This window comes from Aptenodytes patagonicus, chromosome Z (assembly GCF_965638725.1).
Source record: "Aptenodytes patagonicus chromosome Z, bAptPat1.pri.cur, whole genome shotgun sequence".
Classification (NCBI taxonomy): domain Eukaryota; kingdom Metazoa; phylum Chordata; class Aves; order Sphenisciformes; family Spheniscidae; genus Aptenodytes; species Aptenodytes patagonicus.
Window position 1 is genome coordinate 42570835 of NC_134982.1, and position 13253 is coordinate 42584087.

General features: G+C 42.0%; 1 protein-coding gene across 1 annotated transcript in view; it reads right to left on the bottom strand.

Annotated features, from left to right (window-relative positions):
• Window positions 1-2862: 2862 nt before the first annotated feature.
• The window catches only part of ENTREP1 (endosomal transmembrane epsin interactor 1), a 29602-nt gene continuing 19211 nt past the window's right edge, over window positions 2863-13253 (bottom strand). Inside the window, exons 7-11 of the mRNA XM_076362603.1 lie at window positions 11443-11572; window positions 10747-10819; window positions 7261-7410; window positions 5185-5471; window positions 2863-4097 (exon numbers count right to left, since the gene is read on the bottom strand). Of these exons, the coding sequence (XP_076218718.1) occupies window positions 3891-4097; window positions 5185-5471; window positions 7261-7410; window positions 10747-10819; window positions 11443-11572 (847 nt within the window). The 3' untranslated portion in view covers window positions 2863-3890. The remainder of the gene's footprint in view (window positions 4098-5184; window positions 5472-7260; window positions 7411-10746; window positions 10820-11442; window positions 11573-13253) is intronic.

Genomic DNA, 13253 nt, shown 5'->3' on the forward strand with positions numbered 1-13253 from the left:
CTGCTCGCTCACTCCCCCCCACCCGGTGGGATGGGGGAGAGAATTGGAAGAGCACAAGTGAGAAAAGTTCATGGGTTGAGATAAAAACAGTTTAATAATTGAAATAAAATAATAACACACAAAGCACAGTGATGCACAGTGCAATTGCTCACCACCCGCCGACCAATGCCCAGCCAGTCCCCGAGCAGCGGCCCCCCCGGCCAGCTTTCCCCCAGTTTATATACTGAGCGTGACGTCACATGGTATGGAATGTCCCTTTGGCCAGTTTGGCTGTGCCCCCTCCCAGCTTCTTGTGCACCTCCAGCCTTCTCAGTCAGTAGAGCATGGGAAACTAAAAAGTCCTTGGTTAGTGTAGGCATTACCTAGCAACAACTAAAACATGGGTGCATTATCAACTTTGTTCTCACCCTAAATCCAAAACACAGCACTGTACCAGCTACTAGGAAGGGAATTAACTCTATCCCTGCCAAAACCAGGACAGCTGCCTTTCCTCCCTGTTCCATCCCATGCAGCATGTTCCACGGCTTCTGTGAATTTCCCCACTGAGTGAGGAGATGTGTATGCTGCTCCTCGTCCAGAAAGGTATCTTCAAGCAAGACCATGGAAAGTGAGGAGATGTACCCTGGCAGCAGTGGGAAGAGAGACAGTATGACAGATTGCACTGAGTTTTGTGCCCCCCTGTTTTAGAATGAGAAGGTCTGGGAGGGACTAAGAGGGCAGCATCTCGCCCACTAATAAATTCTCATTGCTCTAAGTGGTGGCTTTTCCATTGGGTGAGAGTTGCAGGAGGAGAGGAGTGGTGAAAGCATCTGTGCTGTTGATGAAGGCAGACTTTTTCATTCGTTCTGAAGGCTGCCTGCATGGGAAATAAGACCGCATTTGCAAATGGGAAGGGGCATGAGAAGTTTATCTCTTGAATGTATGATAGCTCATAAAGCTGGTAGTTTAAAAAAAAAAAAAAAAGCTGCTGGTGGGAGACTGGTTCTGATGAAAGAGATTTGCATAAACTTTTCCTTGAGGGATAAAAATCACTTTAGGAAATGAAAATTATTCTTCTGTTGCTAAGGGCTGCACTGTCACTGGAACTGTGGTTGTTAAAGTGAGCCTCTAGACACCTTGTAGCTCATGAAATCTTTGCATGTTTTAAACTTGAAATAGCATTAAGTGTGGTAAGCGTCCTTTACATTATCTCTTGCTGAGATTCTAATTATGACTAAGAAAAAGAAACCGGTTATGCTACTGTGTCTCAGTGCCTGAAGATAATTAAATTAAAACTTGCTACTTTGTTTTGGTAGATGGGTAACTAATTTTTTTTGAAACTTGCAATGTTATTGTTCTAATACTTGTAGAGAAACTTAACTTGTATCTTGGAAAACTACTCAGTTTGTGAGAGCATTATTTTGCAGTAGGTTTGCTTCCTATCTAGAAAGTATTTCATCTTTTCTGAATTGGTGTGCCACAGTCAGAGGTGTGTGGGGTAGGCTGTAAATTCACGGCAGCCAAGGTGCGGTATTAGGTGTAGTGGCTGAAGGGGCTGGGCGCTAGCGGACAAAACAGTCCTGAAGGGTATGTAGCAAGGACCTGCCTGTCCAGTCCATAGCCAGTAACGTTGTCAAGTCACTGGTGCAGAATAGAGCACAGCCTGGCTGCAGAAACCATTCTGCTTGGTGTTCAGGCCAGTCTCCAAGAAATACGGGAATTCCAGTATTTTTTACACATTGATTCAGCTACAAAGTTTGCAGGTGTGTTACATGAGGTACACGTATAGGTACAGATAGGCTCCTACCCTGACATAAAGCGCCTCAGCTTGTGCATTCTCCGTATGAAGTGAGACTGGTTACCCGTAGTGCACCCTGGGCGCAGACCTGGCTGTCAGCGCTCTGAAACACTCCTCTGGGACAGGGAACAGCTCTTCTAGAGAAGCCTGTGATAACAGAAATGTGAGTATTGTTCAGAAGAGTTGATGACTCTGAATACTTTTTTTTTTTTTTAAAATCTTTTCCTCTGGTGGAACAGCTGCTGTTGCTACATTGTTTCTCTTACTGTCCATTAAAGCATGACCGGCTATAAAACAGGTCATGTTTTGTGCAGGTCACTGCGGAAACAGCTTACCTGGGTAATAACTTCATTCATAGGTTTTATAAAGAATTGTGGCACTCATCCTGGAGTAATTAACTACCTGGTCAATTAGAAATTAAGAGCTATGGTAAGCAGATAATTTACTGGAATCAGATTTTTTTCTCTCCTGTTATCTGAAACATGTACCTGCCTTTTGAAGCACTGTCCCATGGCTGGTAAGTTCAGCTCAGGTTAGTCCTGTTCCACTGGGATAATGAGCAATTAACTGAATTACAAATAACAAGTCTTCCGAAGCATAAGCTTACGTTGCATCCTGACTTGGAACCCAGGGACCTTTGCAGACTTTTCTCCCAGTAGTGTTGCAGGGAATTTATACCTAGAGTGTGACAGCAAGGCAAGAGCTGTCAAGAACTACTAGAAATACAGTTTGCATTGATGGGGTGCGCATGATTTTCCTCTTGGGCAGTGATTAACTGGGAAAAGGAAGCCAACACTGAAGATCTAAAAGAACTCCCACTTAAGATGATGCATGTAACAAGAAGAGTTGGAGTTTTAAGTGTGATGGAATTGCAAAATATGTAACAGAGCTGAGGTAAAGGCTAGTGTAATGAAGCACTGTGTTCTCGTAGTGTTTTCTTTCTTCGCCAAGACAAAACCCCTCAATTTTTACTTGCTGTGCTTTTCCGAGAGCAAAATGTACCAATATGCCAGTGCTCCAGCAAACTCAATACCCCTAATGTATTTCCTCTACTAGATAGGAAGAATAAAACACCAATTCTAGTATAGAGATAAGCATTTTATTTTATTCAAGTTAGCATCTTTAGTGAGTCAAGCCATACTGCACAGTTTCAACTTCTGAACAAGCTTAATTAAAACTCACTTTAAAGCTTTTTTGGTTTTCAGTGGGAAAGCTGTTTAATAATTTTTTAAATGAAGCTTTGTCATTAAAAGAGCAGCAGGAATATTTAGCCATCCTGCTGAGATACAGAAGGCTACAACTAGCCTTGCAAGTAAAATTTGTGTGCCTGATCCCAGCCTCTGGAAATACTTAGTGTATTCCGCGTTAGCAGCATACATACAGAACAGAGCTTAACAAACTATCTGCAATCAACAGCTTGAGCCAACTGGCATATACATTTGTTTATTAGCCAGAGGGTGTCAACTCATGGGTCACTGTGGCCTAGTGGTTAAGACTGCTAAAACAATGTTAGGTAGTCACCTGCACGTCTGCAGAGGATTTTGAGATGGCAGTGTACATGCTTCCAGCATGGATGTCAGCTGGTACATAACAAGCACCTCTACTAGGAATTAAATTGCTATATGCCAGGGGGAAAAAAAAAAAAAAATAAAAAAAATCAGTGGAGCTACAGTAACACACACCAGATGAACACAGGCATTGACACTGGCCCTGTTCTCCAATGAGATACAAAGTGCACACATGCATTAACTGTCTTTGCCTCACCCCAGTAAACCAAGGCATAGAGCCATTCTGCCATCTCTCTTGTAAGTTGAGTAAAAAAAGCAAATCCGTCCTAAGTGGTGATAGACTAGAGAGATGCAACAAGACAGTACCATATCACAAATAGACAAGTTGCACTTGAGCAGCCCAATAAAGGCCAGCTTGCCATCTGCTTAATAGGCTTCGTAGAACGAGCTTCCCCTCAGGAGTCTGAGTGTGAGGTTATTTTAAAAAAAAAAAAAAAAAAAAAGGATTATCGACACACTCTTCCACCCACTTGTCAGAGATGATTTTCCTGTGCAGCATGAATGTCTGACAGAAGTGCTCTACTGAGGGATAAACAGAAACCAGCTCAAAGTACAGTTTCCCTGACAACACCAATAAGACTGTGAGGCCGTTCATGCTCTGCTCTCTGGATCCTCCTCTCTGCTAGCTGATCTTCAGCTGTGGTGAAAGTACTCAGGTCACCACAGCTCTCCAGGTGCAGCAATCCAGGATGCTGTCTGAAAGGTAACACATGGGCACTCAATGACATGGCTTGCTGGGCAGGTGTCATCACCTTTAAAAGGAGAAAAAAAAAAAAGTAAATCAGATTTGTTTTCAGGCTCTTGTTCCATTAAAATAGTTTTACCCAACTAGGAAGAAGGTAGTTGTAGTGCCGAGACTAAAACTACTATTTGTCAAGGAGGCATGGGAAAAGCAATCCCAATTGGGAAAAGGAGTGTGTGTTGTCCTTCTTTATTTTTTTTAAGCTGCACAAGAATTAGTTCACCCCAAACCATGGCACGTCAGGTATTGCTTGACAGGAATCTAAATGTTGTCTTCTGCAGAAGCCACTGGACTGTAATAAACTTCAGGCCAGTGTGATAAATTAAATTCTCATACGGAATTTTTTTTTTCAGCTGTTTCTGTCCAATTTGTTGAGGCTTTTGTTGCCTGTAGGCTGTAGTGGGAAATCTCATTTTATCTGCAGAGCCTAAATTAAAATCTTTGATGTGTTTTGCATGAGAACTCAAACCAAAACCAGTAGTCACAGCAAGTCACTTGTACCGTGTGTGAATCAACCTATCTATCCAAATGGTCTGTAAGCTACCAAAACATTTGATGAAGTCTGTAATGTCTGAAACTTCTGAATATTCATTCCACTAATGTAAGCAAACATTTTCTACTTTCTGCTTTTTTTCCTTTAGTAGTAGGTCTTATTTTTATCCTGGGAGCCACTTACAAGAAGTTGCTTCTAATGGGTTTACATAAAGATTTCCTTGTCAGCCTCCATTCCTTCCAGTTTATAACAGTAAATGCTTTATAGTATCTCTTCCCCTTCCCCTGCCACACGCAATATAAAACACTGTCAGGTTATTTACAGTTCATGATTCTACCACAGAAAACCATTTCCTTCAGCTTTTAAATACACATGTATTCAGTCCTCTGAAAACCTTCCTGGCTGTGTGGTTGATAGAGCAAGAGACATCATTAACTGCACAGCCTCTCACACACTCTCTAAATAAAACTAAAGTACCAAAGGAAGCTAATTGGGTCCAAAAACTTTGACACACAAAGCAGAGTGGCAAATATAAACCTATACTCCCAAACCAAGCCCAGCTTGGGTTTCCACATCACCCAATAAATACAAGTAATAAAACTACCTGCTCAAGGAAGGTGGCACTGGTGATAGCTTCTGCCATATGTTTCTCATCTGATTTTAAAACAGACTTGATATTTTCCACCAATTCGTGTATGTCAGGGCTCATGCTGCAAGACTGCTCTAGGATCCATGCCACAAGCTGTTTAGTGTCTGTGTAAGATTTGTAGTCTATCAAAGATTGGGGTCTTCCCCTCAAAGCTCTTGCTCTCAAACTCTTCCGCAAGGTGACAGCGCAGAGTTGTGGTTTTACTTCAGTCTGCGTTGCAGCTTCACAGCTGAGCACTGCCCCTGAAGACAAACATCAAACAGAGCAAACAATCCACTTGGTTCACTGTACTGTTCAACAAGTATCCCCTGAGATTTCAATCCTGATTCAGTGATGATGCAGTGCACAGTTTAATCACGTAAAACTTTAAGTCTGTCATGGTCAGGGCGGCACGCAAGGCTCACTCTGTATTGGATTTACACTACAGAAAATGCCTGTGAAATAGAGTAGTACATAGCTATGGTTGAGTGCATAGCACATGTCAAAGGGTCTGGAGGGACATTTCTGGGAAAGCTGTTTGCCATTTTGTGTACATCGGTTCCTTTCTCTCTTTTGCTTCTGTTCTGAGTAGACCTGAAATGAGCGTTGAGTGTTAATGTTAACATTCAGCTATACAAACCAGGTTAAGCAGAGCTTGAAGGCCTTTATGATCTCTCCTAAACTTTTTGTAATTTTCAGTTATTACCAGTCAAGAGGGCTAGTTACAAAATATCTGAAAATAAGTGCTTGTCAAGCTGGAAGCTAGTAATACTACAAAGTGGAAATTTAATGGAAAACAAAATTTAAAAATTACCTTGCAAGGACTAAACAAGGGGCAGCAGGGAATCAATTCCACTGCCTTTGGTCTAAATAACAATCATTAATTTTTGGCCCTGTTAAAAAAAAAAAAAAAAAGAGCACCCACAGGTTGTTCAAGAAGCACTTTAATGTTGGCTTTATGCCAAACAATAATACCAGGAGGCGATCCAAATCTTTCCAGCAAGAAGAGCACTAACTAACTTGAAACAACTTCCGTTGTTCTGTGGCAGCTGAGTTCCCTTTCTGCAGCACTCATGTATTTAACTCTCAGATCCAGTGCTGAACAGACCTAACCTCAGTTGTACCAAGCCTAAAGCGCCCAAATGCTTCTGACTGATGGAGTTTCTCTACAGCAGAAATGCTCCGCTCCGCTTTCACAGCTATGAATAGGCTCTGTGTCATGTAACCATTGCTTCAGCAGCAGATTCTCTGGGGTGCTGTGGTGGAAGTTGATAGGAGGAAAAGAGAAAACACATGATGTAGCAGAGACATAAAAACATTCCACAAAATAGTAAGTGTAATCCAGATAGGCATGCTCCCAATACTCAAATGGTTGTTACTAACATGTCTCCTCCCTGCTTACATTTTGTGAGTATCAGCAGCTCCTATGCTGATTCCAATATCCTTTAATAAAAACTGCAAGACTCCTGACTAGTGGATTTTTAAGACTGTCAACAGAATCCAGGACTCTGCAGCCACACTAGCAGTTTTCCCACAGCAACTGAATTGGATTACTGGCACCAAAGTAGCTACGACAGACTTCATCAGCTCTCCACTGTGGGTTTTTTGTGTTGAGTTTTTAGGTTTTTTGATGCTATGAGGAGCAAGAAAAGGGGCATAAATTTATAGTCTAATACCAAATAGCCAAGCTAATTTTGCTTTAAATTGCTCACATTGACAACTGCCCTTGCAAGCTTTTAGATGCCAGTGTACGAATACACTGAGAAATCCTATGTGCGCCCTCCTCCTCCTCTTCCACCATCCCTCCCTCCTCCCCAAAATAGCAATGCCTACTACCAACCCTGTTCCTAGATGTGAAAGCCTAAGGAGCAGCATGACTAAGGTGTTGGGTGGAGAAGATTTGGCAAAGCACGAACTGTTTGCTGTAATGTAGGTACTCTGTTGGGAGACAGTAGCCGATTTATGCGGGTACTAGGTTCAAGGTACTAACCTTCTGACAAATGTTCTTTTAAGGACTCATTACGTAAGCACTGATAGAGAAAATCAAGTCACCTTGAAGCAACTGGCAGTGCAGCACAGGGTCACTTTTAGACCATTTCCGCAAGGGATTGAAGGCTCTCCTGCACACTCCTTCTGCCGGCACCAGCCTTGCATTTGAAAGTGAAAGGCTCACTCTGCTGGAAGACTCAGGAATTTCTTCACCTGAGTAATCAAGAATAGTAAAGGTGAAAGAAAAGTAGTCAGAATAAAGCAGATCTGTAGAAGCCGTTATTAGAGGTTATTACCGATTTTTTTGGTGCCCCACCACCACCTGCCAACAAAGCTGTAGTGACTGGACACAAAAGCCTAGAGATGCATGTATGTGTGCTTATCCCCACACTCACCAGAAACACCGGCCTAAAGCCTGCCCTAAAGCCTACTTAAACATTTGCAGAAACCTGTTCAGCCTTATACAACTGGAGTAGCAAAAAAACCCACAGCTTTGCGTAGTATAAACCTCATCTTAAACTACCTGATCAGACAGAAGGGAGCTACAGCTTGCTTGGAGAGAAAACTAAACCTCACAGAGCCTGAAATCCTCCTGCATATAAGCAGTTGTACCGAGATATGGACAGCATATGGTCACAGAGGTCAGTCGCTGTTTGCAATTAGGTAGCTCGTCCCTATAAGGGAATTAAAAATCTTGTTTCATGAGGTTCTTTATTAAAATAAAGATTGTCCTGAATTCTTGTGATGTGTTTCATCTTTCCAATTAATCAACGTTCCTCCTTTTCCTTCGGGTGTAATTATATGCTGTGATTCCCACAACTGCCTTTTAGTGAACAGGACAGGATAAAGCTATGTATTTCTCACCAAGCCTGGTTCTGTACCTCCACCTCATGGCACCTGGCATATTACAGGAAACAATGTTATTGCTCATGCAAGAGCAAAAATCCAAATTAATGTAAACAGTCTCTTATTCAGAACGTGGCAAATGTTTGTGCTGCTACTCTAACAGAAACGTACCAGTGACTGGAGCATTCGAGAAACTTAAGGCTTGGATAACATGTACTTGTTGAGCATAGCACGTTATCTCCTACACAAATGCAACCTAGAATCTCTAAAGGTAAGAAACAGTGACACAACCTATATAAAGCAGATACCAGCCTGGAAAGTCAGGAGGTAGGACCCAGCAACAAAGCATGGCAGACCAAGAATCAGGCAGGATTAAAGAATCCATCACCAACATAAATTTTAACACCAGTGGAGTTGTACTAGCACTCAGTCCTTGAGGTACAGTGCTGCCGGTACTCTGGCGAAGTTTGGGGTTTTTTTAAATACTAGACAGATGAATGGAGCAATTTAATGATCACATGCTAATTCTTCATAATATTAATGTTTCAGGTGTCAGAGATAACTGGCTTAACTGGTGTGTACTGGAAATGCATATACCTAGTATAGAATCATTTAGGTTGGAAAAAGACCTTTAAGACCAAGTCCAACTATGTGATGATATAGAGCAGCTGCCAAGCATCCTCAGCCATCAGTAGAAGGCTGCATGTCTTCCTACTACAGTCGGCAGGGAAAGTCCCATTTTGCTTGACAGGAGTGCTTTTGAAGTCAGTAAAACCATTTTAGCTGGCACGGAGAAGCTTACAGCTCCTCCTGCAGCAGGCAGCCAGGACTCCTGAGTTCTGCTGGCAGACAGTAGTGCGTAGCTTTAACTTCCATCAGGAGCTACACTTAGTCGATCAGTCGTGACGATGCCAAGGGAATCATGGCATCATACACAAGTGCCCTGGCACGACAGACTACCAGCATAACCCAAAAGTTCAGTTTTTATTTATAGACTGCTACTCTACATCAGCTGAGACAGCCCATGGAGTTACTCTGCCACAACTCCAGTGTATCCCCTCATTTTGTATTTCCCTCCTGCTGTGGTTTAACCCCAGTAGGTGGCTCAGCCCCACACAGCTGCTCACTCACTCCCCCCCACAGCGGGATGGGGAGGAGAATTGGAAGGGCAAAAGTGAGAGAACTTTTTTTGGGTTGAGATAAAGACAGTTTAATGGGGGGGAGAACAACAAAACAAACTAAAGAAAAACAAGGATGCAAACCAATGGCTCACCACCAGCTGACTGATGCCCAGCCAGTCCCTGAGCAACGGCAACCCTGGAAAACTCCCCCCAAGTCTTTATTGTTGAGCACGACATTATACAGCATGGGACATCTATTTGGTCAGTTGGGGTCAGCTGTCCCAGCTGTGTCCCCTCCCAACTTCTTGTGTACTCCCAGCCTACACACTGTGAGGGGCAGAGCAAGAGATGGAGCAACCCTCAATGCTGCGCAAGCACTGCTTAGCAAGAGCTAAAACATTGCTGTGTTATGAACAGTTTTGGTCACAAATCCAAAACACCACCATATGGGCTGCTATGAAGAAAATAACTCCACCCCAGCAAGACCCAGTACACCTCCCCAAATATAAATAAAGGAAAAGATACTGCTCAGCAGATTTCCTTTTCTTAAAATTCTCTGCCCCTAGGAAGCCTTGGCCTCTAGAAGTAGCAGAGTTAATTTTCTTAAGATGCTTTCTTCTTTATCCGAATTTAACAGCCAGGCTGAGATTTAAATGTCTCTTTACAGGCCTCTTTAAAAAAAAAAAAAAAGACAGACAAACCTGTTAAAAAGATGGGGAGGAGGGTACAATTTATCACATGTGCTCAGGTCTGCTTGCTTGCAAAGGAAGTTTTTAAATACAAACAATGCCTCATCATGGCTTTTTTTTTTTTTTAATTTTCCTGACTCTCCTTCACAACAGTTGCATTTTCTACAGTATTCTTTTCCTGCTTTCCGTTCTCATAACTTCAAGTAGTCACCATGCAGCCCTCTGTTTGATATCCTGTTTTCATGCCCAGAGAAAGCAACAGCAGTTTTATCAATAAGAAGTCCTTGAGAATTGAACTTTTTGCTACAAGTTTTCTGAATTTCTTTCTGGTTATCACAACTGATGAGATATCAGGAGCATCCAAGTGCTTGTTTTCAGAGGTTTCAGGTAGACTGCCAGAACGTAACCTAACTTTGAAAGGCTTGTTATTTGGTTAAAGTATGGTTTTATGTAAACAATTTTTTTTTCCTGCCAGCACTTAGTAGGGACAATTCCAACTGATAAGCTTCACACCAAAGTTTTCCTATAGCTGGAGAAGTAGGTTGGCAGAAGAGAAGCCACAGGCTGTCAACTGGCACCATCATGTATACAAAACAAATAGAAGCACTGGAGCTGGACATCATTTCTTACAACATATGGACCTAGAGTCAAGAACTAGCTTGTAGATTACTAAGAAGGAAATATATCTTTCTTTTTGTATCTTAAAAGCAAACAACTTTTTATGTATTTTAAACATTAATCCCTGTTCCTGTTGCCCAAACTAATCATAATTCTGTATCTCTGGCTTGCAATATGGTGGCTGTCTTTCAAAGAAATAATAATGCTGCTGCTACATTAAGTCATCTGGGTTGGGTAGAACTGTTCTAGAACAAATTTTAAAATGTATTTTTTACCTTGAGAGGCCTGCCTGTCACTCACTTCCCCCGAATCAACAACTTCCATGACACTTATTTGTAGCGCACCTTCCTGGAATAAAATAGAAAAGTTGAAAAATCACAAGCCGACATCTTTTTTCTGGTACTTTCTAAGAACTGCAACATCCACCTTAGAAAGTGAACACTTTTGCTTAACTGAGCAGTGACTATGTGATATGTATTTAATTACACTGCAAAACCAAGACTAGTGAATGTCTATAATTAATGTTCATCATCCAGGTCAGCCAATTCTATCCTGTGAGTATTTTCTGGTAAAAAGCACCTATCTTCTGAAAACAGCAGTGAAAAGGGATCAGTGAGCACGGCAAAACCCTGACCTAGTCCCACATGGGAGGAGTGCAGGTGCTGAAGGGAACTAAAGCAAGGAGGCAGCACAGGGCTCCTCTAGAATAACCAGCAACAGGTGTGCTCCACAGTGTATTTTGTTCCTTCTCGGAACAGACATGTTCTCGGACATGTTTTCCAACTCGGGAAAACTTTCAACTGTAAAGGTAAGTGACTCATTAAAATCTTCCGTAAAATTTACAGCAAGCTGCATTTATAACCATATTCTCCTGGTATTCTGAAACGAAATGATTCCTGACTCATGCCTCAGTGCAACCTTACCTTTATAGCAGAAAAACAAGTTACGCTTTAAACCTCTGTGGGCCATACCTGCTCAGAGCTGTTCTGGCTCCACACAGCTTCGTAAGGAGGAGGTGGGTCCAGAGGGCAGAACACTTCAACGCCTTTGATTCGCGCTCCGTAAATATGGGGCAATGGAATCACATCAGAGCCAAGCATCCTGCAACAAACAACACCGAGCGACTCTGTCAGTACGGCTTTCCAGCTGCAGAAAGACATCACTGGCTACCAAACTCCACCGTTTTTCCCGTCCCAGCTCAGATTCGGGGATCTCAGTCACAGCTAATGAACTCACCAAGAGCTGCAAGAGATTTCCCCAGAAGATGGCAGGAATTGCTCCTTAGGAGGTGCCTCTCCAAAGTGTTCACCAGAGCTACAAACGTCTTTGGGCAGTACTGTGCTTGGGAACCCATTTCAGTTTTACTTCAGAGAATGCAGTTTTGTTTCAAGAGATCCATATACAGGTGGGTAATTGAAAATGTGATAGCCTAGCTGTGAACTACTAAATTCTTAATTACAACTGAAATTCAAGATACTTCTGATCTCACATTTTATGTTCAGATACAGCTGCACAGAAAAAGGCAAACTGAAGCTAAAGGCCATTTTTGTGATAATGCTTGGCTAAGAATATTATAGTTGATCAATTCACAAAAGCTTCTTTGAGGCAAGTGTACCTCATGGTTAACCTTACTTCTCAGTTTTCAAAGAGCTCTCTGAAACCTGAAATACAGCAGAAATCCAAAAGACCTTTTGCTGTATCATCTTCCTCTTAGGAGGTAGCTCTGAGGGGGAAGAATCAGACTAGTGCCTGGAGAAACTTTCTGGCAAATGCTGATTTTGATAACATAAGTTTACATTACCCCATTAAGACTGGAACAAAGTGTGGTGGTCAACAGCAGAGTTGTTGAGGGGACCTTCCCCACACAATCTTCAGAGATGTCTGTGACACAAAGCGTCTCAATTTTTCTCTGCTTTTTATTAGATTTTAAATTGCTGATCTGGTACTGAGCAGGAACCTCAAGCAACACACAGAAGCCCACGTGTTTTGCTCTCCGGACCTATGTCAGGCCTACTGCTATCACTAGCGGATGCGATCTCTCTACAAAGAAATGTTACACAAGAGCAAGTCCTTCCTCCCACAGCTTAGGGCTTCTCTGGACACTGGCTGGAGGGAACAAAGATGACTGAAAATTATTTTCTTGCAAGCTGAGAGGAAAGGGCAGAGTGAATGGAAATGTCTACAGAAGGCTGCTTACAGAAGGAAAGAATAAAACTTCCAAAAAAGAGAACCAGGGAGCACTTTCGTGAAAGGCTCCTGTCAAGGTAATGGAAATAATGCGTGGAGAAATTTGAGGAAAAGAAAGAAAAGATTTTGATAACTGGTCATTGCTTTTTTAATCTTGAAAATGGGGGAAATGCAACATGTTTAAAATACTTTTCAATTTCAGCCTATTTCATCTGCCCCTAAAAGCCTCAGCATAATTTTGGAGTACAATGGAGATTGTTACTGGAAAAATGTCAATGGAGTATCAATTCTTCACATTTTTCCAGTACGTTTGTGCTGAGCTTACATTCAGTGTAGGCCATAAAATTATATACTTCTTGAACCTCAGTTTTGCTCTTAAACATACCTGATCTGGCCTACCCAGCTCAGTCACACCTTGAAAATTAATGTTGCATCCAAGAATTACATCATGTTAAAACCTATTGCAGAACATGCAACTAGAAAAGCATTGCTTTAAGTACCTTAATATAAAAGTCATTTCCAGGATGTGCACATTTGTCAATCTGTTCTTTATTTCTTAATTTCCACTCTCTTTATGTAAGCGAGGCGAATTCTT